The following is a 23198-nucleotide window of genomic DNA, read 5'->3' as shown; positions in this document are numbered from 1 at the left end:
TTTACAAAATGAACAAGAGAACATGGAAATAGGAATGAGAAAACATCGTGGTTCCATAAAAGGTCATGCATATATCAATAGAAGGCGACTCGATGGCAAAGACTCTATAATGATTATTTTGTTGAACATCCAGTGTACTCTCCAACTCAATTTCGAAGGAGATTTCGAATGCATGGACCTTTTTTCCTTCGAATTGTAAATGCGGTAGAAGCCAATGATTCATACTTTGCTCAAAAAAGGGATTGATCAGGTCGTCTTGGTTTATCACCTCTACAAAAGGTCACTGCTGCTATGAGGATGCTTGCTTATGGAGTTACTGCAGTTGTTGCAGATGTTGTGGATTGTTATTTCTTCTATTTTCAATTAAGGGGTTGTATTTTGTTGGATTATTTGCATTAGTATTTTGTTATTAATTAATATAAATTTTATTATGAATTATTTATATATGTAAAATTTAAAATATAAAATAGTAATTAAGAAAAAAAAATAATGTAATAAAATAATAGTTTAATTTGACATATTGGATAGAAAGTGAAACATTAAAATATGTTAATTTGCCACATAAGTTATCAAATTTAAATTTTAAATTCAAAATTTGACATCTCTTTTAAAGATGGTCTAATCGATTTGTTAGTTGATGATGTGGCATAGTTTTGGCTCCCAAAACCTATGCCATGTGGAATTTGGAATTAAATAATATTACAAATTAACTAATAAAAAATTGAAATGAAAAAAAAAAAAAAAAAAAAAAATTCAATCTCCCCTCCGTTCGATTCCATTGCAACCCGAAATCACCCTCCTGTAAGTGTTTTCCCAAAACCACCACTCCAACTTCCACAACAAATTCAAACAACACAAAATATGAAAAAAATGAAGAAATACCCCATCTCGCCAGTAAATCAAATATAACGGGGCAAGAAGACATCCCCATTCCGGCGAATAAAGCGAGTCTCTCGTCGTGGGTCAAATTAAATTTGCGGTCAGCCACTGTGCATCGCGCATCCGTTGCGGGTCTAATTGATTCATTTCAGACATCGCGGTCACGTCGTGGATTCTCGACCTATTGTGCTCAAACTACGTTCATACCCATTTGTTCGATCTGCACCACCAAGTCCAATCTGCTCGAATTAGGCCAACAAAAGCCAAATCCAGCCCCGTTCCCGATTTTCAGCTCCAACACTCTTAACAGCTCTCAATTTGTTTCCATCTTCAGTCTCCTCCTCATCTCTCTCCCAATGGGATCTCTATATCTCTCTCTCTCTCTTTCTCTGTCGGGATCAAAGTAGGAGGTGGTCGAGGGAATGAGGACGGGGTTGGTGTGGGGAAATGAGGACCGGGTTTGTGAGGGTGGCACGGGTTGGTGCTGTCCGGAGAAAGAGAGTTTTTTTCCTTTATTGTTTTTTTCCTTCAATTTCTGAATAATTGTAACTGTTCAGCTAAGAAGTATGAAAGTATTAAGAAAAATTAAGTTTTAGGTATGAAAGTGAAAGTGAGAAAAAATAAATAAATACAGTAAAGTGCGCATTTTGCAGAATTTAAGGACAGTAAAATGGAAATTATCCGAGATTAAATTATTAGAGTTAAAACGGGAGTTTTATTTTTAAACTTACAAAATTCATACTTAAATACACTTATTTGTGAATGGTAATCGCCCTTACCCAAGCCTAATGGGTGGAGTTGCACAAAAACAATGACATTTCACTTTTCAGAAGACAAATTACGTACATGCATCTATACCTTTGCCTTGTCTTTGCGCTCTAAAATGAGTGGACTTGTTCTTAAGAATGCCCTCAGTGATATATCAGCTCTGGGTCTTGACCTGACATATGAGTGTGAGAGATCATTTTGGAATCTCGTTACCGGCTCATTTGTTAAGACCTGTCTTATTGAGTTTTTCAGTAGTGATCACCATTGGTTTCTTACATTGAGTAGGTTAATCGAGCCGTTTGGACCTTGTCACAAAGTCCCTTGAAATTTGTTAAGGGAACTTGAGGGCTAGGGTCATGAGTGAGGCTTGTTGGAACATCACCTTCTTCTTTCATAGAAGCCACGGTTAAAGACTCGATAGTGATCAAGTTGAACAGATTAGATCCCATCACTATTTGACCAATGGAGTTGATCATAGCAGCCAAGAATGCTATAGCCTTAGTGACTTCGTGAGCTTCGCTAGCTTCTGCTTCTGCTTCTTTGTTTTGTTGGACATGGTTTTCTTCATTTGAGTCCTAGAGACACGAGGCCCGTTTTGCATGTCCCCCCTTTTCTTTTACTTCAGCTTCTGAAAAACTTGTGGAAGCAAAGTAAAACATTAGTTCCCGTATTATGGAGATGAAAGGGAGAATGGATCCCACCGTGTGTGCCAATAACATATAGAAACGTGATGGGGAGATGGTTATTTGTTTGATTTTGAAATTGCATTGAGATTGAGCCTCGAGTTGCCTACATATCTTTAGAGAGGAATTAAGCTACTCATAGTTTAAAGAATTTTAATGAGTGAAAGACCCATTCAAATAAAAGGAAAGCGTTTGGGATTTTGGTTTTTGAGTGATTTGGTTTGGAATGAACAAGAAATCCAGATTTGATCGTGTTGCGTCCAAATAAAATTCAAATTTATTTGGGGTGTTGCGGTTGTATCTAGAATTTAATACTAGATTCCTTACATACTCTCTTTGTGAGAGATCAAACCACATATAGTTCCAAAAAGAATTTGGATAATTAATAGGTGAATGACCTACAAATGAGAATGTGTTTGCTAAACTCGGAAGGGTTAAGTCTTGAGAGTAATTGAGGGCATTTCAGTATTAGATAGACATAGAAATTTAGAATTTCCGTGTAGATAAAAAAAGACTTGGAATTTGGAACCTCCAATCCCAAGGTTGAATTACATGTAAGTAGGTACGATTTTCAAATTTCTATTACTGAAAGTTAATAAAAAAAAAAATAAAAAAAAAAAACTCAACCATGAGTGGACACCTCACCATCACAGCTGCCGCCACCATCACATGCTATTGTGGCCCCTATCGTTGTAACCGTTATCATCCTAGTCGCCACCACCACTACTAGCACATTTCATAATTATTATTTTTAATATATATTAATCGACGCTACACACCTTGAATTCCGTTAAATCCGTATTTAAGTTCCATTACTCATTTAGGTTAACCAAACAAGAAAATTCACAAATCCTTGAGAATAAAATATAGTCATTTCCACTTCCGTCATTTTTGAGTTCCTTAGTAATCTTAAATCTCTTCATCTAAACACAGTGTAAAGAACAGTTGACCAATCTGAGAAAGTTTTGTTTCATAAATGATGAATGAAACGGCAGCTTTCGTCCTTTTTTTGTCAATTTGGTTAATGGGAAAATTGATTCATTAACTTGAAATATTTGAGCAGTGATCTTCCTTTTTGGACAAGTTCAACCGTAGGTTGAAGTAATGATGGGAGCCATCGATTTGATTTCTTTCTTTTGTTTTAAACAAAAAGAAAAACAATATGCTTTTCGTTTTGTTTCCTCATTTCTTCAGTTGATATGCCAACTTATGAATCACGGCAGGGAGACATATTCGCGTTCCTTTTTAGCACAAATCTGACATGTAGGACTCGGTTGTATGGAATTAGGGTTTTGAGATGAAGGTGAAAACTAAGGAAATGACTTGTAGCTATTGAATCTTGGACCATATATAGTTTGTTATTAAATCGACATTTCCCACCATTTTTGGACAGAAATGGTTGGTATGCACTATTTGAATTTGTAACCACACCATGATATCCAACAGTATTCCCATAGTTTGACTGACATTGTTACCAACATTAGTGTATACAGCAACAAACGGTACGAGGTATACAGCAAGGGAGGGACCATGCGTGTGAGAGAATCAGTTTTAGGGAGTGGGAGACTGGTAGAATACATTTGTGATTTTATTCAGAAGTAGGTTAGTTTTGTTTATTTTATGAGAACTTTAACGAAAAACTTCAAGTACTGTTCACTTTAACGAAAAATCATATTTTTACATTAAAAAGTCAATTATAATACTATTCACTTTACCCTTTATTTTGTTTCTATTGTTAAAACTCAAAGTTTTCAAGTTTTTTTCATTAGTTTTCCTTTATTTTATTTCCTTTTGTTGGATATGCAATATCACAAAAAAGGGTTTTATTTAAAAAAAAAAAAAAAGGAATTGGGTTTTTGTTTGATATATTGAGAATCTCTACAAGTTTCTTAAAATTTTTGCTAAACTAGCTAGTGAACAGTGTTAAGAAACCATTTAGCTTATCATTTTAGTTTAGCATCTCCAACAATACTTAAGATAATTAACAGTAAACAGCTAGTCGAGACAGTGCACACTTCAAGTCCCTATTTGTAGTTACAGGTGGAAGGCATGATGGATGCCTTATGTACGCATTTCATCTTTGTTTTACAGTTTGGAGGGAGATCATCTGGCATTTTCTTGGGCTCCTCCATGTGATTAAGGAAAAAAATTCTGCTATTTTCTTTTATTGTGCAAGAATTAATTTCATGTGCCTAACTTTGTATGTGGATATAAATTTGTCTTTTAATGTTTATACTTACATTTGGTGTAATATGAAAAAGATATAAAAACCCTACACCAAGAAGGTTCATTTCTATGTTGAAGACACAAATTCAAACTCTAAATTAAAGGACTCAAACGTTCAAATATGAACGAAAAAAAAAAACAATCAACAAAGTTCCAAAAGTATCCCTAAAACTTTAAACGTGTCTTTGGATAGTAAACGAAGCTTTTTGGCCGAAATTGCCCTTATGTCACAAGCAAAGCTGGAAAGTCTTGTTCCTTGCGTCGTGCTCTTCCTAACGACATATTGTAAGCCCAGTTTTGACACCGAACAACCTGCTAGTCTAGCTACCAGTTTTGCGTCTTCCCAGCTGTTCATCGATTAGCTCTGTCATCTGTTCTAGAGTAGCCAAATCGCCACACTAACTGATTTTCTAACGGAAGTAGACGGTATTGGAAACTGTGATAAACAAAACAATAGATCAAGGACCAAACTGATGAGTTGCCAAAGCATAGAAGATAATTTGTTGTAAAAACTAAATACATGAGAAGATACTTCAATCTTGACCGTTCAACACAGAATAAACGGCAAGGGATTATGACTTTTGATCTTTTCTTTACGAAACAATGCACTTGCTTCCTTCTCGCATATTCACCTCCTTTCCTTCGTCTCTGAATCTCCAACTTCTTTTCATCACATCTCTATGTCAACAATATTTGTAGGTTTTTGGTTTAAAAAAAAATCACGTAAACAAGATGTTAAAATATTTAATTAGAGATGTTGGATTCCCAAAACTTTTGAACCCTTCACTCACTCACTTCATCGTTCACGCGTCTTGTCCTCCCACCCACTCTTTCCTCATTGCAGATGTGCCGCCACCGCCTTTTTGTGCGTCCACCAGCCTTACGCACAAAGAGTTCAACCCAATCACAATCGAAGCCCCGTATCAGTTTTCCTCTTATATATATATATATATATATATATATCAGACAAATGAAGAACCACTGTCAAAAGAGGAAAAACACAAGAAGAAAAAAACACCAAAATGTATCCATCTTTTAGAAGAAAAGAGTGACCATGAACAATTGAAAGGAAATGGGAAGAAAGACCAGTTATGCTCTGCATGCACTCTCCTTTTGGCATTTGGCTTATAAAGGAAGTTGAGGTTTCACCATAAAACTAATTGGCAATATAAGAAGTAATTTGACCTCTCATATAAGCCCTTCTAAAGTTTCTCATTTCATCAATGTGGAACTCTTTTACTTTCATATTCTCACAGCTTCTCACCTAACAAGAGTTTGACTCCGTGACCTCCCTTAAAAATGGCATCATCAGAAATTCCGAATGAGGATAAAATTAGGGCTAATTGCATTTTACACAAAAAAAGTTTCGGGCCATTTGCAGAATAAGCCATGGGGTTTTTTACACGTGGTCTTTGAATTGCACCAATTTAAGCGTAAAGAACTAAACATTGAATTTGACCGTCAAAGTGTGCTTAAATGTGGGCCAAATCTATATTGCGTCAGCACTTAACGTCTGGTTATCTACACTACATATTAAAAAATTAAGGGTGAAATGGCTATTTAGTCTTTCATTAAAAAAAAAAAATGTTAAGGGCAGTAACGTAATTTCACAAAAAAATTGACCTTTTTTTTTTTGTTTAAACCTCGCCTACAAGTGATTTTAACATTTCTAATTTTAAAAAATTAAAAAAAAAAATTCTCTCGACACTCTCACGTTCTCTCTTCCTCTCTCATTCAATTTAAAAAAAAAAAAAAATTAGTTGGGCATTAAAATTGATGAAGAAGTTAAACTGATGCAATTTAAAAATCACACGATGGATATATATGTAAAAATTGAAACCTTGTGGGCCATTTTACAAATCACCCGCAAACCTTGTGCTATAAAACGCATTCAACCCAAAAAAATACAAGTAAGAAATTGCGCTCACACCCAAAAGCCGAACCTTAACCATCGTTCTGTCGCGCGAGCTCTCTCTCTCACAGACAAAGCCATTTCCAAGATCATATCCCAATCTGAAACTACAGCCTCCAGGTACGATGCCGGAACAAGTTCCATGGAGTGGCGTCCGTTGATAGCTATCGATGCGAACGTCCAGATGCAGAACCCTAATGGTATGATTTGTGATTATCTAGAATTTTTCCTTTTTTATAATTGTTAGTTTACGCTCTAACACCCTAATGCCGAACCCTAACTCAATTTCTATTGCTCTCCTCCCTATCTCCTCTATTCTCTCTCAGACGAAGCCATGTTCGACGAAACAACCATGGTCGATGATGGTATGCTTTTGATTCTCCATTTGGCTAATTTTCAATTCAGTATTATAATCTTTGGTTAGACCACGCTAACAATACAACAAGTGAGGGACGATGCAGGCGAGAAAATCAGTTTTAGGGAAGGGGAGACTGATAGAGTAATAAATTTGTTTTTTTCTGTTCGATATGTTGAGCATCTCTAAGAGGTTTTTAATTTTTTGGTAAACTAGCTAGTGAATAGCATCGAAAACCTATTTTTGCTGGTCTTTAACTTAGTATCTCCAACAATACTTACTTTAAAAAACCCATAATATTTTAAATTGTTTAGCTTTGGTGAAATTCTCTCTCTATCTATAGAGTTACTATTCATTAAGTTAAACTACCAAGCATTTTATAGAGTGTATTTTCTAATTTATAGAGTGTATTTTCATTAGAGCAAGGTTTTGTTGGGTTTTTGCTAAAATAATTAGCTAATGTTCTTTTAAGGATTCTCATGGAGATGCTTGATATTTGAAAAGAGTGATTTAAGTTTCCGAAACCTAGTGTCGGTTATCTCTCGCTTATATGAATCACAATTATGCTCTGCCTTTCACCACCCCAACTCTTATAAATTGCTCTCTCTCTCACACACACACATTAAGTAATGGCCAATTCTAAAGCTACAGTCCAACCAAAACCAAGTTGGTTCGATGATGACGATGATGATGACTACATTGTTCAAAGTCTCAATGGTATGCTTTTGATTTTTGTTTTGGTATTAAATCCTCAATTTCTCCCTAAAGAATATGAAGCATCTATTATCCTTAATAGTCCTTCGTTTAGTGTCTTTGTACTGTATTCCCTTTTGTAGTGTTTGAGTAGTTAATGTGTGTCTTGTTCTAGTGTATTTCTAGTAATCGAGTCTAAAGTTCCTTGGCACTTTGAAAGTAGTCCCTTGTCCGAACGTAAGGTAATGAACAGTAAACAGCTAGTAGAGACGGTGCACACTTCAATTCCTACTTGTAGGTATAGGTGGAAGGCATGATGGATGCATTTCAAACAAACATATATATATATATATATAGGGAATTGTTATTGGCACTCGAAAAATCTCATTTTGCACTCCAAACTCTATAATTAAAAAGAAAAATACACTTGTAAATAGTAGAATAAGATTTTTGAAGTGCTCATAATAATTTCATATATATATATAAGCTCATGGAAAAAGCAAAATCAACTAAGTGCAGGCATACCCAAAGCTAAGAGAAAAATTACAACAATGACCGATACTTTGGGTATGCATGCACTTCGATGATTTTGCTTTTTTTCATGAGCTTTTCAAGTTAGGTGGCATGGCTTTGCAAACGTTTTTCTAGTGGACGTTCTTGTAGAAAAAGCATTTATGAGCCGAAGTGCTCTTTAGAAAAGTTGTCCCATAAGGGCCTGATGTTTACAACTCAATTTAGTAGTTTATATGTGTATTCATGTTTTTGTAGCAATAAAAAGTCTTATGGGCCGAGAGATGATATTTTACTATTGTTATTAATATTATTATTTTGTATTCTAATTATGAAACTTTAAACAAACAGACGAAGAGGAAGGTATACAAAAGGTGATTAGAGACCCAATGGCTTGACTCCAACTGCAAAGAAAGAGCAATTACTGTGAAGTTTGTTGTGAGGAAGTTAGAGGTCCACAAGAGTCACAATTGCCCGTACTTTGTTTTGGTCCAAAAGGGCGCTCGTGTTGTCGAACACCGTGATATAGTTTGCACAAAATGTGGTGAACACCGTGATACATGTCTAAGCTCACCACATTCTGTGCAAACTATATCACAGTGTTCGCCAACACAAGCGTCCTTTGAGACCAAGCGATTGTGACTCTTGTGGTACTCAACTTCCTCACAACAAACTTCATAGTAATGGCGCTTTTTTCGCAGTTGGAGTCAAGCTATTGGGTTTCCAATCACCTTTCGTATACCTTCCTCTTCATCTGCTTATTTAAAGTTTCATTGTTAGAAAACAAAATAAGAATATTAATAACAATTAGTAACATATCATCTCAAGCCCCGTAAGACCTTTCCTTGCTACAAAAACATGAATACATGTCTAAACTAAATTGAGTTGTAAAACATCAGGCCCTTATGGGGACAACTTTTCTAAGGAGCACTTGGGCTCATAAGCGCTTTTTCTATAACTACGTCCCCTAGAAACACGTTAGGAGAGCAAATTCTACTCAGTTAACCAACTATTAACTACTGAAGCATACAAAAATAATGCGAATACACTAGAACAAGACTACTCAAGCACTAGAAAAGTAGTGCGAATACACTACAAAGACACTAAACAAAGGACTATTAAGGATCATAGATGCATTCATATTCATATGCATTGGGGAGAAAATCGGGATTTAATACTAAAACAAAAATCAAAAGCATACCGCTACGATTCTGGCCAATGCAGTCATCATCATCATTGGCCAATGCAGTCATCATCATCATTGAACCAACTTGGTTTTTGAGGGTAGCTTTAGATTTGCCCATTACTTCATCTGTGAGAAAGAGAGAGAGCGATATATAAGAGGTGGGGTGGTGAGAGGCAGAGCGTAATTGTGATTCATATAGCTATAAGCGAGAGATAGCAACACTGGGTTTCGCAAATTTAAATAATTCTTGTCAAATATAAAGCATCTCCAAGACTCTTTAAAAGCAGATTAGCTAATTATTTTAGCAAAAATCCAACAAAACCAAACCTTGATCTAAAATTGATTTTCTCACACACATTGTCGTATACCCCCATACCCTTTGTTAGCATGGTTTCTATAACACAATAACATATCTAAACAAAGATTATAATACTGAATTGAAAATTAGCCAAATGGAGAATCCAAAGCATACCATCATCGACCATGGTTGCTTCGTCCAACATGGCTTCGTCTGAGAGAGAATAGAGGAGAAAGACAGAAGAGCGATATAAATCGAGTTAGAGTTCGGCATTAGTGTGTTAGAGCGCAAATTAACAACTATAAAAAATGGAAAAATTCTAGATAATCACAAATCATACCATTAGGGTTCGGCATTCGTCTGGACGTTCGCATCGATCTCGTTCAACGGACGCCACTCCATGGATCTTGCTCCGGCGTCGTAACCGGAGGCTGTGGGAGAGGGAGAGAGAACTTTAGCTCGCGACCGAACGATATTGGGGCTCGGCAATTTCTGACTTACAATTTTTTTTTTCTTGGGTCAAATGCTTTTTATAGCACAGTGTTTCAGGGTGATTTGTAAAACGACCCACAAGTTTCAATTTTTGCATATTATACCACCTGACTTTTAAATTGCATCAATTTAACTTATTCGTCAATTTTAACGTCTAATTAGAGTGTTGGCCCATAATTTTCAGCAGACCTTGCCAGTTTTACGCTTAGACTGGTGCATTTTGTTTTGTTTTGTTTTTTGTTTTTTTGTTTGAAATAGTAACTGTTGCAATTTAACTTATACAGATGAACTTGTCCCATAGGAAGATCACTGCTCAAATATTTCAGGTCGTTGAATCAAACCAAATTGAGAGGAAAGGACGAAAGCTGCTGTTTCATGTTCATCATTTATGAAAAAGAACTTTCTCAAACTGGTCAACTTTCCTCTACACCGTGTTCAGATGAAGAGATTTATGATTATTAAGGAATTCAAAAGTGACAGAATAGAAATGATTGAATTTTATTTTTAAGAATTTGTAAATTTTCTTATTTAGTTAATCTCAAAGAATTATGAAATTTGAATTTTGATGGGAGTTGTAAGAAAGCAACTCAATCCCTCACAAATTTTGAACTCTTCTGAATCTAAGAAGAATAGAATTGCACCTCCTTTCCCATCCGTTGTCCTTAGAGCAACTCCAGCGTTGGAGCCCTCCCCCTGACAATACACTATTCAATCCACCTAATTAACAGTAACTGCCCTTAATGAACAGTAAATAGCCCTGGCAATAGAATTTGCATCTCCACCGTTACACTTCAATAGCCCTGGCAATAGGCAATAAAATATTAGTATTTTTTTATTTATAAAATAATACAAAATAATTTTAATTGTAATATCGAATAAGATTTTTAATCGTTCTCGTTGCGCCACGTGTCATTATCCGAAGTATTATTAAATAATACAAAATAATTTTATTTGTAATTTCGGATAAGATTTTTAATCGTTGTCGTTACGCCACTTGTCATAAAATCCAAAAAGACAATTATTCGGGATGGATTTCTGATAAATTTTTTAATCGTACTCGTTATGCCACGTGTTATTATCTGAAAATACAATTATTGGTGATGGATTTCTGATAAGATTATTAACCAATCACGTCGCGCCACGTGTCATAATCTGTTCACAATCTTTGAGGATAGATTTCCATCAGATTTTTAACGAATGACGGCATGCCACGTGTCATAATTTGTTCACAATCTTTGAGGATAGATTTCCATCAGATTTGTAACGAATGACGGCATGCCACGTGGCATTATGTACAACCTAATCCTTTCTGAATCCTCTATATAATCCATTATCCATCCTCACAAATCTCACACCAATTTTCTCAAGATCTCTATCATTATTCATAGTTTCTGCTTCCTTATTCACAAAAATCTGTATCATTATTCATAGTTTCTGTTTCTTTCTTACAATGTCTTATTCTTCTTCCTCAAGGATGATGTGGGAATTCAATCAGGAAGAGGAAGAATTGTTTAACGAATCAGAAGCAATGTTCAATCACCAGGGGGTAAGAAATGAGAGGGAAGAGGATGAGGAGCGTCAAAGGAGAGATGACGAAGTAAGAATGGGCAGAGCCTCACATTCCCGTTGAGTCATCCAAGCTGCGGCTCAGATCTGCAGGCCCAGCCGTTCCAGAAACCTTGATAGAAGCAGGCAATGACGAGGTATGGAACTCTTGGATGATTATTTTGTTCCTAATAGTGCATTCCCTGATACGTACTTTAGACGTCGTTTTAGAATGGAACGACATTTGTTCAACAAAATCATGATTGCTGTTTGCAACCATGATTCTTATTTTGTGCAAAAGAAAGATGCTTTTGGTGTTATGGGTCTACTGCCTGAGCAAAAAATTACTGCTGCCTTACGGATGCTTGCATATGGAGCATCTGCAGACCAAGTGGATGAAATAACGAGGATGGGGAAATCAACCATTCTTGAGTCCCTGATGAGGTTTTGCGGAGCAATCGAATCTATCTACACCGCTGAGTACCTCCGCAAATCTACACATATGGACTTGGAGCGGCTGTTGAAGAAGGCGGAGATGCGTGGCTTTCCTGGGATGATTGGAAGCATTGATTGTATGCACTGGACGTGGAAAAACTGTCCAAGTGCATGGCAAGGCGCTTACGGGGACAGAAAAGGAGCAAAAAGTATCATTCTGGAGGCGGTGGCATCTTTTGATACGTGGATTTGGCACGCCTTTTTCGGGATCCCGAGAGCTCAAAATGACATCAACGTCCTTGCCCAATCCCTAGTGTTCAACGATGTCCTGCAAGGAAAGGCACCAAAAGTTACGTATGAGGTCAACGGACGTATGTACGACGGCCCATACTACCTAGCTGACGGCATTTACCCGCGATGGTCAACATTTGTCAAAACAGTGCCACGTCCGCGGAGTGCAAAGGAAAAACACTTTGCAAGCTGTCAAGAGGGGTGCAGGAAGGATGTGGAGCGTTGTTTCGGTATCCTCCAAGCTCACTACGCGATCGTCAAGGGTGCTGCCAAATTGTTTGATGTAGAGTCGCTTCGATCCATCATGATGACGTGCATCATTCTTCACAACATGATTGTGGAAGATGAGTACGATTATGAAGCTGTTGATGAATATGAGCCAGACCCGATGAACAATTCAAGAACACGTATATATTGTGCACATGGCGCCACCGATAAGCCCGTGTAACATGAGCCATTACAAAGGGATGGACGTTACAATGAAAGACTCATTCAACGATATACTGCATTTCAAATGCCAGACATGCACAATGCCCGACAAATTGACTTGATAGAGCACCAGTGGGCATTGAAACAAGCTGAAGATAATTAAGTTCATTTAGTGTGTTTTTTTTTAATTTGGTATGTTTATGTTATTTTATTTGGTGTGTTTTATTATTTGGTATGTTTATGTAATTTTTTTATGTTTATGTTTATGTAATTCTTAGTATGTTTATGTTTATGTTTATGTAATTTTTTTATGTTTATGTTTATGTAATTCTTAGTATATGTAATTTTTTTATGTTTATGTAATTCTTAGTATAAATAACTAACCAAATTAATTTGAATAAATATTCAAGAAATTGGAAACAACATAAATTGACACACCCCGACCGAGATCGGAGTGTGCTGGCCGTCACACGAAGGTGACGTAGCCATGTGCACGTGCGGAAGCCAATAAAGTAGTAGTATAAAAGTACGAATAAAATAAAACTAGCATACAAAGTACTAAAACAAGTGCTAGTAAGTGAGATACAATTTCAGAGCAGGTCTACAGCAGTCCAAAGAGAAAGTTGCGATAAAAGTACACCCGAAGGTGACCCTACGCTGGTGAGTATCTGTCAGAAAAGCCGGGAGAATCCTCTGGGAATACCACCGAAACTGCTAATCAACTAGAACCTGGAGGGGCGCAAAACAAAAGCGTGAGTGGGCAAAAAACAAAGCTCTTTGAAAACCATTTAGCAAAATACATTCTAACCCCTCGCCGTAAAACCTGTATACTTCCCAGAAAATAAACATATATACGTATGTATAAATGTGCCAAACATGCTCAAGGGTAAATCAATCATGCTCAAGATATGCCATGTCAAAGCCTCATAATGAAATGTATGTGCTCAGGTATGAATCATATCAATAATATAACATCTGGCAGCCGGAGTCACCTAACGTGACCTGTACGGCTGCATATAGAGCTCAAATCTCAAACTCAATAACTGAACCTGCCCACGAGTCGGAACCACCTAAAGTGGTCTGTACGACAGGCCTGGGTGTAATACATATATACGCTATAGTGCTACGATCACGTGAAGGCTGTGCGAATAATCGCGGGTCACCTACGAGTTGGAACCACCTAATGTGGTCTGTACGACAAGACTGTGCACCTAACTTGGATCCAAGCTGAGCGTGTGGTGCGGGAGGTGAACATCACGTGAAGGACTGTGCCCTACTCTGGGCGGGAACACTAACACCGGGGGTGCAGGTTATGAGCTCTCTAATCATCTCAAACTACTGCTGATATGTAAACATGTATACCACTTACCTGGCACTTACCTGTGCGTCCACAGCACCCAATATGCATATGTATGAGTACCACTACTAATGTATGCAATGATGCATAAACGATAACAATAAAGTGCATGCCATAAAACAAATAACCCTTTTTAATCAATTTCTAGGAATATAAATGTATATAGGTATATACGGAAAACAAAAGCCCACTCACTGGTATGTGGAAGGGTCGTAGCCCCCCTGCCTCGAGTGCGAACGCTCGTCCTCGGGGTACGTGTCACCTATATGCGAAATAACTATAAAAACGTTAACTTTAAAGCACAAAACCTAACTTCTCGTAATAACTTCTCATACATTGCTCAAAATGGACAAATGAATATACCAACGTGCTCTACACAACCTCAGGATCACAACCATAATTTTAAAATAATTTTTGGACCTCTCACGCGCCCCCACGCGCCAAAATAGGCACGGACCTACGCGCCCCCACGCGCGGCCACGTGCCATGCACACTGACGGTGTCAATTGACGCCGTCAGGAATATTCCGTTAAAATTCCGGAATATTCCGTTAAACTTAACCGGATACCGTTATTGCCGTTAGGAATATTCCGTTAAAATTAACGGAATATTCCTGTTTCTTCTCCGGCCTACCCTCGCCGGACTCCGGTCACCGGAAAACTGGGAAAACTTTAAACTCACTATTCTCCTTCGTTTTTCATCTATTTTTCACGTAATTTATACCAAAATGAAGCCCTAATCATAATCTACTACGTTGGACAAGTTTTTGGGCCTAAAAACAACGGGATCAAACTTTCCAAAAATATGAAAATTCGGCCAAACTTACAGTTCGTGGTTCCGACGTCCAATTCCGTCCAACGATGCACTCCCAAGCTCCTTGGGACCTCACCAACACATCTACAAGCTTCAAAAGTCCAAAAACTAACTAGATTAATCTTGCATGAACAGTGACTAAAACGGAGCTTGTAAAATCGACGTGAAAACGTCGAAGTCCTTACCTGAAAATGGTACCACTGGACTCCTCTCAGCCTCACGAACTTGATAGTGTACTTGGTTCCCTCGATCTGTTAAGGTTTGAGGGGTTTTGGGGTTTGTCCGTACGTTTTCAAAGAAGAAGAAAGGGAATGGAGCTCGGGGGAGAGAGAGACAGACAGAGAAAAGAGACAGAGAGAGACAGGAAGTGTGAATGTGTGTGTGTGTGGCCCAGCACATGCCACAACACACAAAACAACCAATAATGTCAAAGAACGAACTAGGGGTAATTTAGTCATTTCACACGTGCGTTTCGATATTTCCGGGACGGGATGTCACAACCTTCCCACCTTAATAGAATTTCGTCCCGAAATTCAAAACAACCAAGCAACGACCCCTAGTGGTCAAAGAACAATCGAGGATACAAATCCCTCATCCGATCTTCTGTCTCCCAAGTAGCTTCCTCGACTGAATGATTCCTCCACAAAACTTTTACTAAATTCACCGTCTTGTTCCTCAAAACCTTCTCTTTCCAATCTAGTATTGTCACTGGTTCTTCGTCATACGTCAAATCCGGATTAACCACAAGCGGTTGAGGAGGTATCACGTGAGATGGATCGGCAACATAGTGTCGGAGCATGGACACGTGAAAAACGTTATGCACTCTAGCCAACTCCGGAGGCAACTCCAACCTGTAAGCTACCTCACATACTCGTTCTGTGACCATGTATGGTCCGATGTATCTGGGACTCAACTTCCCCTTCTTTCCAAACCGCACGACACCTCTCCACGGTGAAAGCTTCAGAAATACCCAATCTCCGACCTCATAACCTGAGCTGCTTTCAGGTTAGACTTAATCACCTGAACATTCTGAGTAGTCTCCTCAACAATCTCCGGACCCACTAAAACTCTTTCTCCAACCTCTGACCAACACAACGGTGTGCGACAAGCTCTGCCATACAAGGCCTCAAATGACGCCATGCCAATGCTCGAATGAAAACTGTTGTTGTAGGCAAATTCCATCAGATCTAACCGCTGGTGCCAAGCATCACCAAACTGCAACACCGAAGCTCGCAGCATGTCCTCCAAAGTCTGAATAGTTCTCTCTGACTGTCCGTCTGTCTGTGGATGATACGCCGTACTGTAAAGTAATCTCGTGCCCAAAGCTTCCTGAAAAGCCACCCAAAACTTCGATGTGAATCGTGGATCACGATCCGAGACAATACTCACTGGGACACCATGATACTTCACAACCTTCGAGATAAACAATTCCGCTAAACGGCTCAAAGAATACTTCTCTCTCACAGGAATAAAATGAGCCGACTTAGTGAGCCGATCAACGATCACCCAAATGCCGTCAAAGCCATTTTGTGTACGCGGCAACTTGTACACAAAATCCATGGTGATATTTTCCCATTTCCACTCTGGAATGGGAAGCGGCTGCAACAACCCAAACGGCTTCTTCATTTCTGCTTTAACCTGTTGACAAACAGCACACCTGCTCACATACTCGGCTATCTCCCTCTTCATACCCGGCCAATAATAAAATGGTCGAATAGTATGATACATTTTAGTAGCTCCTGGATGCATGGCATAAGCCGAGATATGTGCTTCATCGAGAATTTCTTTCTTCAACTCCACGCTATTAGGCACGAACATTCTACCCTCTAGCATCAACATGCCATCCGAATCACGAACTCTGAGGTCTCGCCTCCTTCCTTGATTTCGAGCTTGGATTAGTTCTTGAGTCTCCTGATCAGCTACCTGAGCTTCAAGCACCCGATCAACAAGAATTGGCCTAACCTGGAAATTAGCAAGTAACGCCACTTCTCGATCTTCGGTTTCTAACCTCACTCCCGTAGCACGCAAGTCAGCCAAAAGAGGGACACGACTAGCGTACAACGCGTTAATACGACCCTGTGACTTCCTGCTAAGTGCATCAGCCACTACGTTCGCACGACCAGGATGATAATCAATCGTGCAATCGTAATCGCTGAGCAACTCCAACCACCTCCGCTGACGAAGATTAAGTTCCTTCTGAGTAAAAAGATATTGGAGACTCTTGTGATCTGTAAAGATCCTGCACTTCTCCCCGTAAAGATAGTGTCTCCACAACTTCAACGCAAAAATGATAGTAGCCAACTCCAAATCATGTGTAGGGTAATTCAACTCATGAGGTTTCAACTGTCGCGAAGCATAAGCAATCACCCTACCATGCTGCATCAATACACATCCCAGACCATTCAAGGAAACATCGCTATAAACCTCGAAATCACCACTATCGTCTGGGAGTGCCAAAACAGGTGCATGAGTGAGACAATGCTTCAACTGCTGGAAACTCTGCTCATACCTATCATCCCACTCAAATTTAACATCCTTCCTCGTTAACCTCATCAATGGCAAGGCAATCACCGAGAAATCTTTAACGAATCTCCGATAATACCCCGCCAAACCAAGGAAACTTCTCACCTCGGTGACGGTTCGCGGTTGCTCCCAACTCTCCACCGCTGCAACCTTCTGAGGGTCAACCAAAATACCCTGAGCAGAAATGATGTGCCCCAAGAACGCAACTTGATCTAACCAGAACTGGCACTTGCTAAACTTAGCAGACAACTGGTGTTCCCTCAACCTCTTCAACACCAAAGTAAGATGTCGAACATGCTCCGCCTTCGACTTAGAATACACCAGAATATCGTCAATGAAGACAATAACAAATCTATCCAAGTAGGGCTGGAACACCCGATTCATCAAATCCATGAAGGCGGCTGGTGCATTCGTCAACCCAAATGGCATAACCAGAAACTCGTAATGACCATAACAAGTCCTGAACGCCGTCTTAGGGACATCATCCCTACTGGTCTTCAGCTGATAGTAACCAGACCTCAAGTCTATCTTAGAAAACACACAAGCACCTCTCAGCTGATCGAACAAATCATCGATACGAGGCAATGGATAACGGTTTTTAATCGTCACCCGATTCAATTGCCTGTAGTCGATGCACAGCCTCAAAGTTCCATCCTTCTTCCTCACAAACAGAACTGGAGCGCCCCAAGGCGAAGTACTAAGCTGAATAAATCCCTTATCCACTAACTCCTGCAACTGAAATTTCAATTCCCTTAACTCCGCGGGAGCCATACGATAAGGAGTTAAAGAAATGGGATTAGTACCTGAAAGCAACTCAATAGTGAACTCCACGTCTCGATCTGGGGGTAAACCAGGTAAATCCTCGGGGAATACATCAGGAAAGTGTCTGACCACTCTCACATCCTCAACTCTGTTAGGAACAGCCTCATCTAACACCACATGAGCTAGATACCCCTGACAACCCTTAGACAACAACTTTTTCGCTCGCAACACCGAAATAACGCCGTGTCTCACCCCACTCTGCTCACCAACAAAAGTAACCACAGGTAGTCCAGGTCGGTGAAACGTAACTACTTTCCCGTAACAGTCAATGTTGGCACGATAGAAGTGCAACCAATCCGTGCCCAGAATCACATCAAAGTCCACAATATCTAACGGAATAAGATCGGCTGACAAAGCAACACCCTCTACGATCACTGGACATCCTGGGTACACACAATCTACAACACATCTCTCTCCTCTAGGCATAGCAAACTCTAAATCATACCCTAGAGGTGTGGGGCGAGGTTGCGTCACTTGAGCAAATGTATGAGAAATTACGGAATGTGTAGTTCCACAATCAATTAAGACTCTAGCAAAACAACCAAGAATGTTCAACGTACCCATAATCAAGTCTAGGTTGTTCTGAGCGTCCTGCAGAGAAATATTGTGAAGACGCCCTTGTCCCTGCTGACGTCCACCGCGGCCTCTGCTCGCCTGAACACCGCGACCCTGAGCACCACGCCCCTGACTGGGCTGACCCGACTGTCTCGAAGACCCTGCACTGCTAGTGGCAATCTCACCCTGCTGATACTGTCCTCCCTGGTACCACTGAGAACCACCTACTGGAGCTGGAGGATACGGCATATAGCCGCCCGAATACTGAGGATAGCCACCCTGGGAATAGGGATCCTGATACTGCCCCGGAGCATAAGGGACAGCATCACCCTGATAGTGGTAAGCACCACCTCGACCTGTCTGGCCGTAGCTACTAGAACCCTGGATCTGCTGAAGTGGTGCAGGTGGTGGCATAAAGGCCTGCTGCGGTTTCTGCTGCTGCTGACCCTGGGGACAATTCGCCGCTCTATGTCCCATCTGTCCACACGTGAAGCAACCACTGCTACCACGTCTACACTCGCCGAAATGCCGGTTGTTACACCTACGGCACACTGGGGCTCTGCCTCGCCCACCATCGCCCTGCCTCTGGCCTCTAGCGCCACCAGAAAATCTACCTCCACGACCCTGTCCAGTGGCACTGAAGCCACCACTCGAAGAACTAGAACTAGCTCCACCTCTCTTGAAGTTCTGAGTCTGACGAGGCCCGAGCGATGCCTGGCCTTTACCCTTGTCATCCTTCTTCTGATTGCCGTCTTTCTCTTCATCACTATCGCTCGACATATTCTCAGAGTCCTCAATTCTCAGCAATATCTCATAGAAGTCCTGGTAAGTCTCGCTGTGGACAACAGTCGCCATAGAACGCCACCTCTTCCTGGTGCCCAAACGGAAACGACGGAGCATCTCTGCTGGATTACCAGCAACATCAGGATGGTAGCGGGACAAATCAGTAAACTTACGGTAGTACTCATTCGCCGACATCTTCCGCTGTTTCAACTCGGTAAACTCTTGCTTCTTACGGTCAATATATTCAGGGGGCACATATCTCCTCTTGAACAAATCCGTAAAAACATTCCAATCCGTCCTCTGATTTGGAGTCAACCTACGAAGCTCTTGCTCCCACCAAGCTGCAGACTCCGTATCCAGAAACCATGAGGTCGTCTCGACCCACCTCTCCATAGGAAGGTTCCCCTGATTATGCAGCACACGGAAAGTCTTCTCTATGTGTTCTAGCCAGCGCTCTGCGCCCTCATGCCCCTCACTGCCCTTAAACTTATCTAACTTCAGATTGTACATAGTTTCCAGAGGAGTCCTCTGGGGAGGGCGCATCACTGACTGAAGGGCTGTAGCAAAAACCTCCCCCAACTGAGCAACATCGGGGAAGCTAGACTCAGAAGAACGACGTTGTTCCCGACGAGGAGGCATAATTCTGACAGAAGACACCAAAATCATTAGAATACTCACAAGGACACAGGACTGCCAAACCTAAGCTCTGATACCAAACTGACACACCCCGACCGAGATCGGAGCGTGCTGGCCGTCACACGAAGGTGACGTAGCCATGTGCACGTGCGGAAGCCAATAAAGTAGTAATATAAAAGTACGAATAAAATAAAACTAGCATACAAAGTACTAAAACAAGTGCTAGTAAGTGAGATACAATTTCAGAGCAGGTCTACAGCAGTCCAAAGAGAAAGTTGCGATAAAAGTACACCCGAAGGTGACCCTACGCTGGTGAGTATCTGTCAGAAAAGCCGGGAGAATCCTCTGGGAATACCACCGAAACTGCTAATCAACTAGAACCTGGAGGGGCGCAAAACAAAAGCGTGAGTGGGCAAAAAACAAAGCTCTTTGAAAACCATTTAGAAAAATACATTCTAACCCCTCGCCGTAAAACCTGTATACTTCCCAGAAAATAAACATATATACGTATGTATAAATGTGCCAAACATGCTCAAGGGTAAATCAATCATGCTCAAGATATGTCATGTCAAAGCCTCATAATGAAATGTATGTGCTCAGGTATGAATCATATCAATAATATAACATCTGGCAGCCGGAGTCACCTAACGTGACCTGTACGGCTGCATATAGAGCTCAAATCTCAAACTCAATAACTGAACCTGCCCACGAGTCGGAACCACCTAAAGTGGTCTGTACGACAGGCCTGGGTGTAATACATATATACGCTCTAGTGCTACGATCACGTGAAGGCTGTGCGAATAATCGCGGGTCACCTACGAGTTGGAACCACCTAATGTGGTCTGTACGACAAGACTGTGCACCTAACTTGGATCCAAGCTGAGCGTGTGGTGCGGGAGGTGAACATCACGTGAAGGACTGTGCCCTACTCTGGGCGGGAGCACTAACACCGGGGGTGCATGTTATGAGCTCTCTAATCATCTCAAACTACTGCTGATATGTAAACATGTATACCACTTACCTGGCACTTACCTGTGCGTCCACAGCACCCAATATGCATATGTATGAGTACCACTACTAATGTATGCAATGATGCATAAACGATAACAATAAAGTGCATGCCATAAAACAAATAACCCTTTTTAATCAATTTCTGGGAATATAAATGTATATAGGTATATACGGAAAACAAAAGCCCACTCACTGGTATGTGGAAGGGTCGTAGCCCCCCTACCTCGAGTGCGAACGCTTGTCCTCGGGGTACGTGTCACCTATATGCGAAATAACTATAAAAACGTTAACTTTAAAGCACATAACCTAACTTCTCGTAATAACTTCTCATACATTGCTCAAAATGGACAAATGAATATACCAACGTGCTCTACACAACCTCAGGATCACAACCATAATTTTAAAATAATTTTTGGACCTCTCACGCGCCCCCACGCGCCAAAATAGGCACGGACCTACGCGCCCCCACGCGCGGCCACGTGCCATGCACACTGACGGTGTCAATTGACGCCGTCAGGAATATTCCGTTAAAATTCTGGAATATTCCGTTAAAATTAACGGAATATTCCTGTTTCTTCTCCGGCCTACCCTCGCCGGACTCCGGTCACCGGAAAACTGGGAAAACTTTAAACTCACTATTCTCCTTCGTTTTTCATCTATTTTTCACGTAATTTATACCAAAATGAAGCCCTAATCATAATCTACTACGTTGGACAAGTTTTTGGGCCTAAAAACAACGGGATCAAATTTTCCAAAAATATGAAAATTCGGCCAAACTTACAGTTCGTGGTTCCGACGTCCAATTCCGTCCAACGATGCACTCCCAAGCTCCTTGGGACCTCACCAACACATCTACAAGCTTCAAAAGTCCAAAAACTAACTAGATTAATCTTGCATGAACAGTGACTAAAACGGAGCTTGTAAAATCGACGTGAAAACGTCGAAGTCCTTACCTGAAAATGGTACCACTGGACTCCTCTCAGCCTCACGAACTTGATGGTGTACTTGGTTCCCTCGATCTGTTAAGGTTTGAGGGGTTTTGGGGTTTGTCCGTACGTTTTCAAAGAAGAAGAAAGGGAATGGAGCTCGGGGGAGAGAGAGACAGACAGAGAAAAGAGACAGAGAGAGACAGGAAGTGTGAATGTGTGTGTGTGTGGCCCAGCACATGCCACAACACACAAAACAACCAATAATGTCAAAGAACGAACTAGGGGTAATTTAGTCATTTCACACGTGTGTTTCGATATTTCCGGGACGGGATGTCACATAAATAATACAAACAATAAATAATAAATTACAACCCAAAGTGATTGGAAAATTATGGGCTCCGATTACAAAAAGTACTCTATTCATCATCACTTAACCAATTTGTGGTGCTAGGATGATCTTCTCTTGCGGTGCGAGAACCACCTTGGCTTGCTATCGTTTCTCTTGCACGCCTCCTTCGCACCACGTCCGCTTTCTCTGACTTCCAAAAAAATTTAGAATTTGGAGACTTCCCTTCTAAAGACATGTTCATAATCTCACGATCTTGTTGAGCCCGTCTTTCTTCTCTAACATGTTCCCTTTCTTGCCTAAGTAGCTCTCTTTCTCTCTCATTAGCATAAAATTCTCTCTCAACAGCTGTTGCTTTTGCTGCCTCTCTAGCCTTATCAGCCTCATCTTTCGCCATTTCCCTCGCCAAAGTCAATTCACCTTGGCGAGTAAGTTCTTCCATGAACTTTGCATAATCATTCTTGGAAGCACCCCCTTTTCTCTTTGAAGCCTTCTTACCTTGAGGCCTAATTGGATAACGGGTCGAACCCGACGCTTGTTCAGGGAGGGGCGTTTCGGCACTTCTTCTGCATCATCTTCATGAACATGATCGGGTGTAGAGTGTAGAGGGGTGCTGTTCATGTGCACTTCTGGACCGATGGCACAACTCTAAATTTAGGACAATCTTTGACAATATTCCAACATTCCCACCGGTTGAATGATTTATTTTTGCTTTTGGTTT

General features: G+C 40.4%; 1 protein-coding gene and 3 long non-coding RNA genes across 8 annotated transcripts; 1 reads left to right on the top strand and 3 right to left on the bottom strand.

Annotated features, from left to right (window-relative positions):
* Window positions 1-4463: 4463 nt before the first annotated feature.
* LOC137718835 (uncharacterized) lies at window positions 4464-9999 on the bottom strand. Of its 5 annotated transcripts, none has more exons than XR_015965354.1 (5): window positions 9851-9999; window positions 9685-9723; window positions 9228-9338; window positions 5077-5435; window positions 4464-4992 (listed from the first exon to the last, which is right to left on the bottom strand). It is a non-coding gene; the product is annotated as an uncharacterized LOC137718835 (long non-coding RNA). The 5 variants fall into 5 exon arrangements; XR_015965355.1 differs by having other exon boundaries at window positions 5089-5435; XR_015965352.1 differs by having other exon boundaries at window positions 4464-5234; window positions 5352-5435.
* Window positions 6443-10574, top strand: LOC148695169 (uncharacterized). Its single transcript, XR_015965356.1, has 3 exons — window positions 6443-6668; window positions 6795-6833; window positions 10287-10574. It is a non-coding gene; the product is annotated as an uncharacterized LOC148695169 (long non-coding RNA).
* Window positions 10575-13329: 2755 nt separating this feature from the next.
* LOC148695168 (uncharacterized) lies at window positions 13330-15000 on the bottom strand. The gene is made up of 3 exons (XR_015965181.1): window positions 14886-15000; window positions 14255-14321; window positions 13330-13431 (listed from the first exon to the last, which is right to left on the bottom strand). It is a non-coding gene; the product is annotated as an uncharacterized LOC148695168 (long non-coding RNA).
* A 1829-nt stretch (window positions 15001-16829) lies between these two features.
* On the bottom strand, window positions 16830-20194 carry LOC148695167 (uncharacterized). The gene is made up of 3 exons (XM_088698315.1): window positions 18778-20194; window positions 16993-18234; window positions 16830-16834 (listed from the first exon to the last, which is right to left on the bottom strand). Exons 1-3 carry the CDS (start codon window positions 20192-20194, stop codon window positions 16830-16832), a joined length of 2664 nt encoding a protein of 887 aa, XP_088554441.1.
* Between the last annotated feature and the right edge of the window lie 3004 nt (window positions 20195-23198).

The sequence above is a fragment of the Pyrus communis genome, chromosome 8 (assembly GCF_041283825.1).
Source record: "Pyrus communis isolate YQ-2024b chromosome 8, ASM4128382v1, whole genome shotgun sequence".
In the NCBI taxonomy this organism is placed as follows: Eukaryota; Viridiplantae; Streptophyta; class Magnoliopsida; order Rosales; family Rosaceae; genus Pyrus; species Pyrus communis.
The sequence above is the reverse complement of the archived record's forward strand: the minus strand, read 5'-3'. Positions and strand labels throughout refer to the sequence as shown.

Coding starts and splice junctions, on each gene's coding strand:
- LOC148695167 (XM_088698315.1), bottom strand. CDS start 20,194: ATGCCTCCTCGTCGGGAACAACGTCGTTCTTCTGAGTCTAGCTTCCCC. Junction 18,235..18,777: donor CAACCTAGACTTGATTATGG/GTACGTTGAACA, acceptor GTTTACCCCCAG/ATCGAGACGTGGAGTTCACT.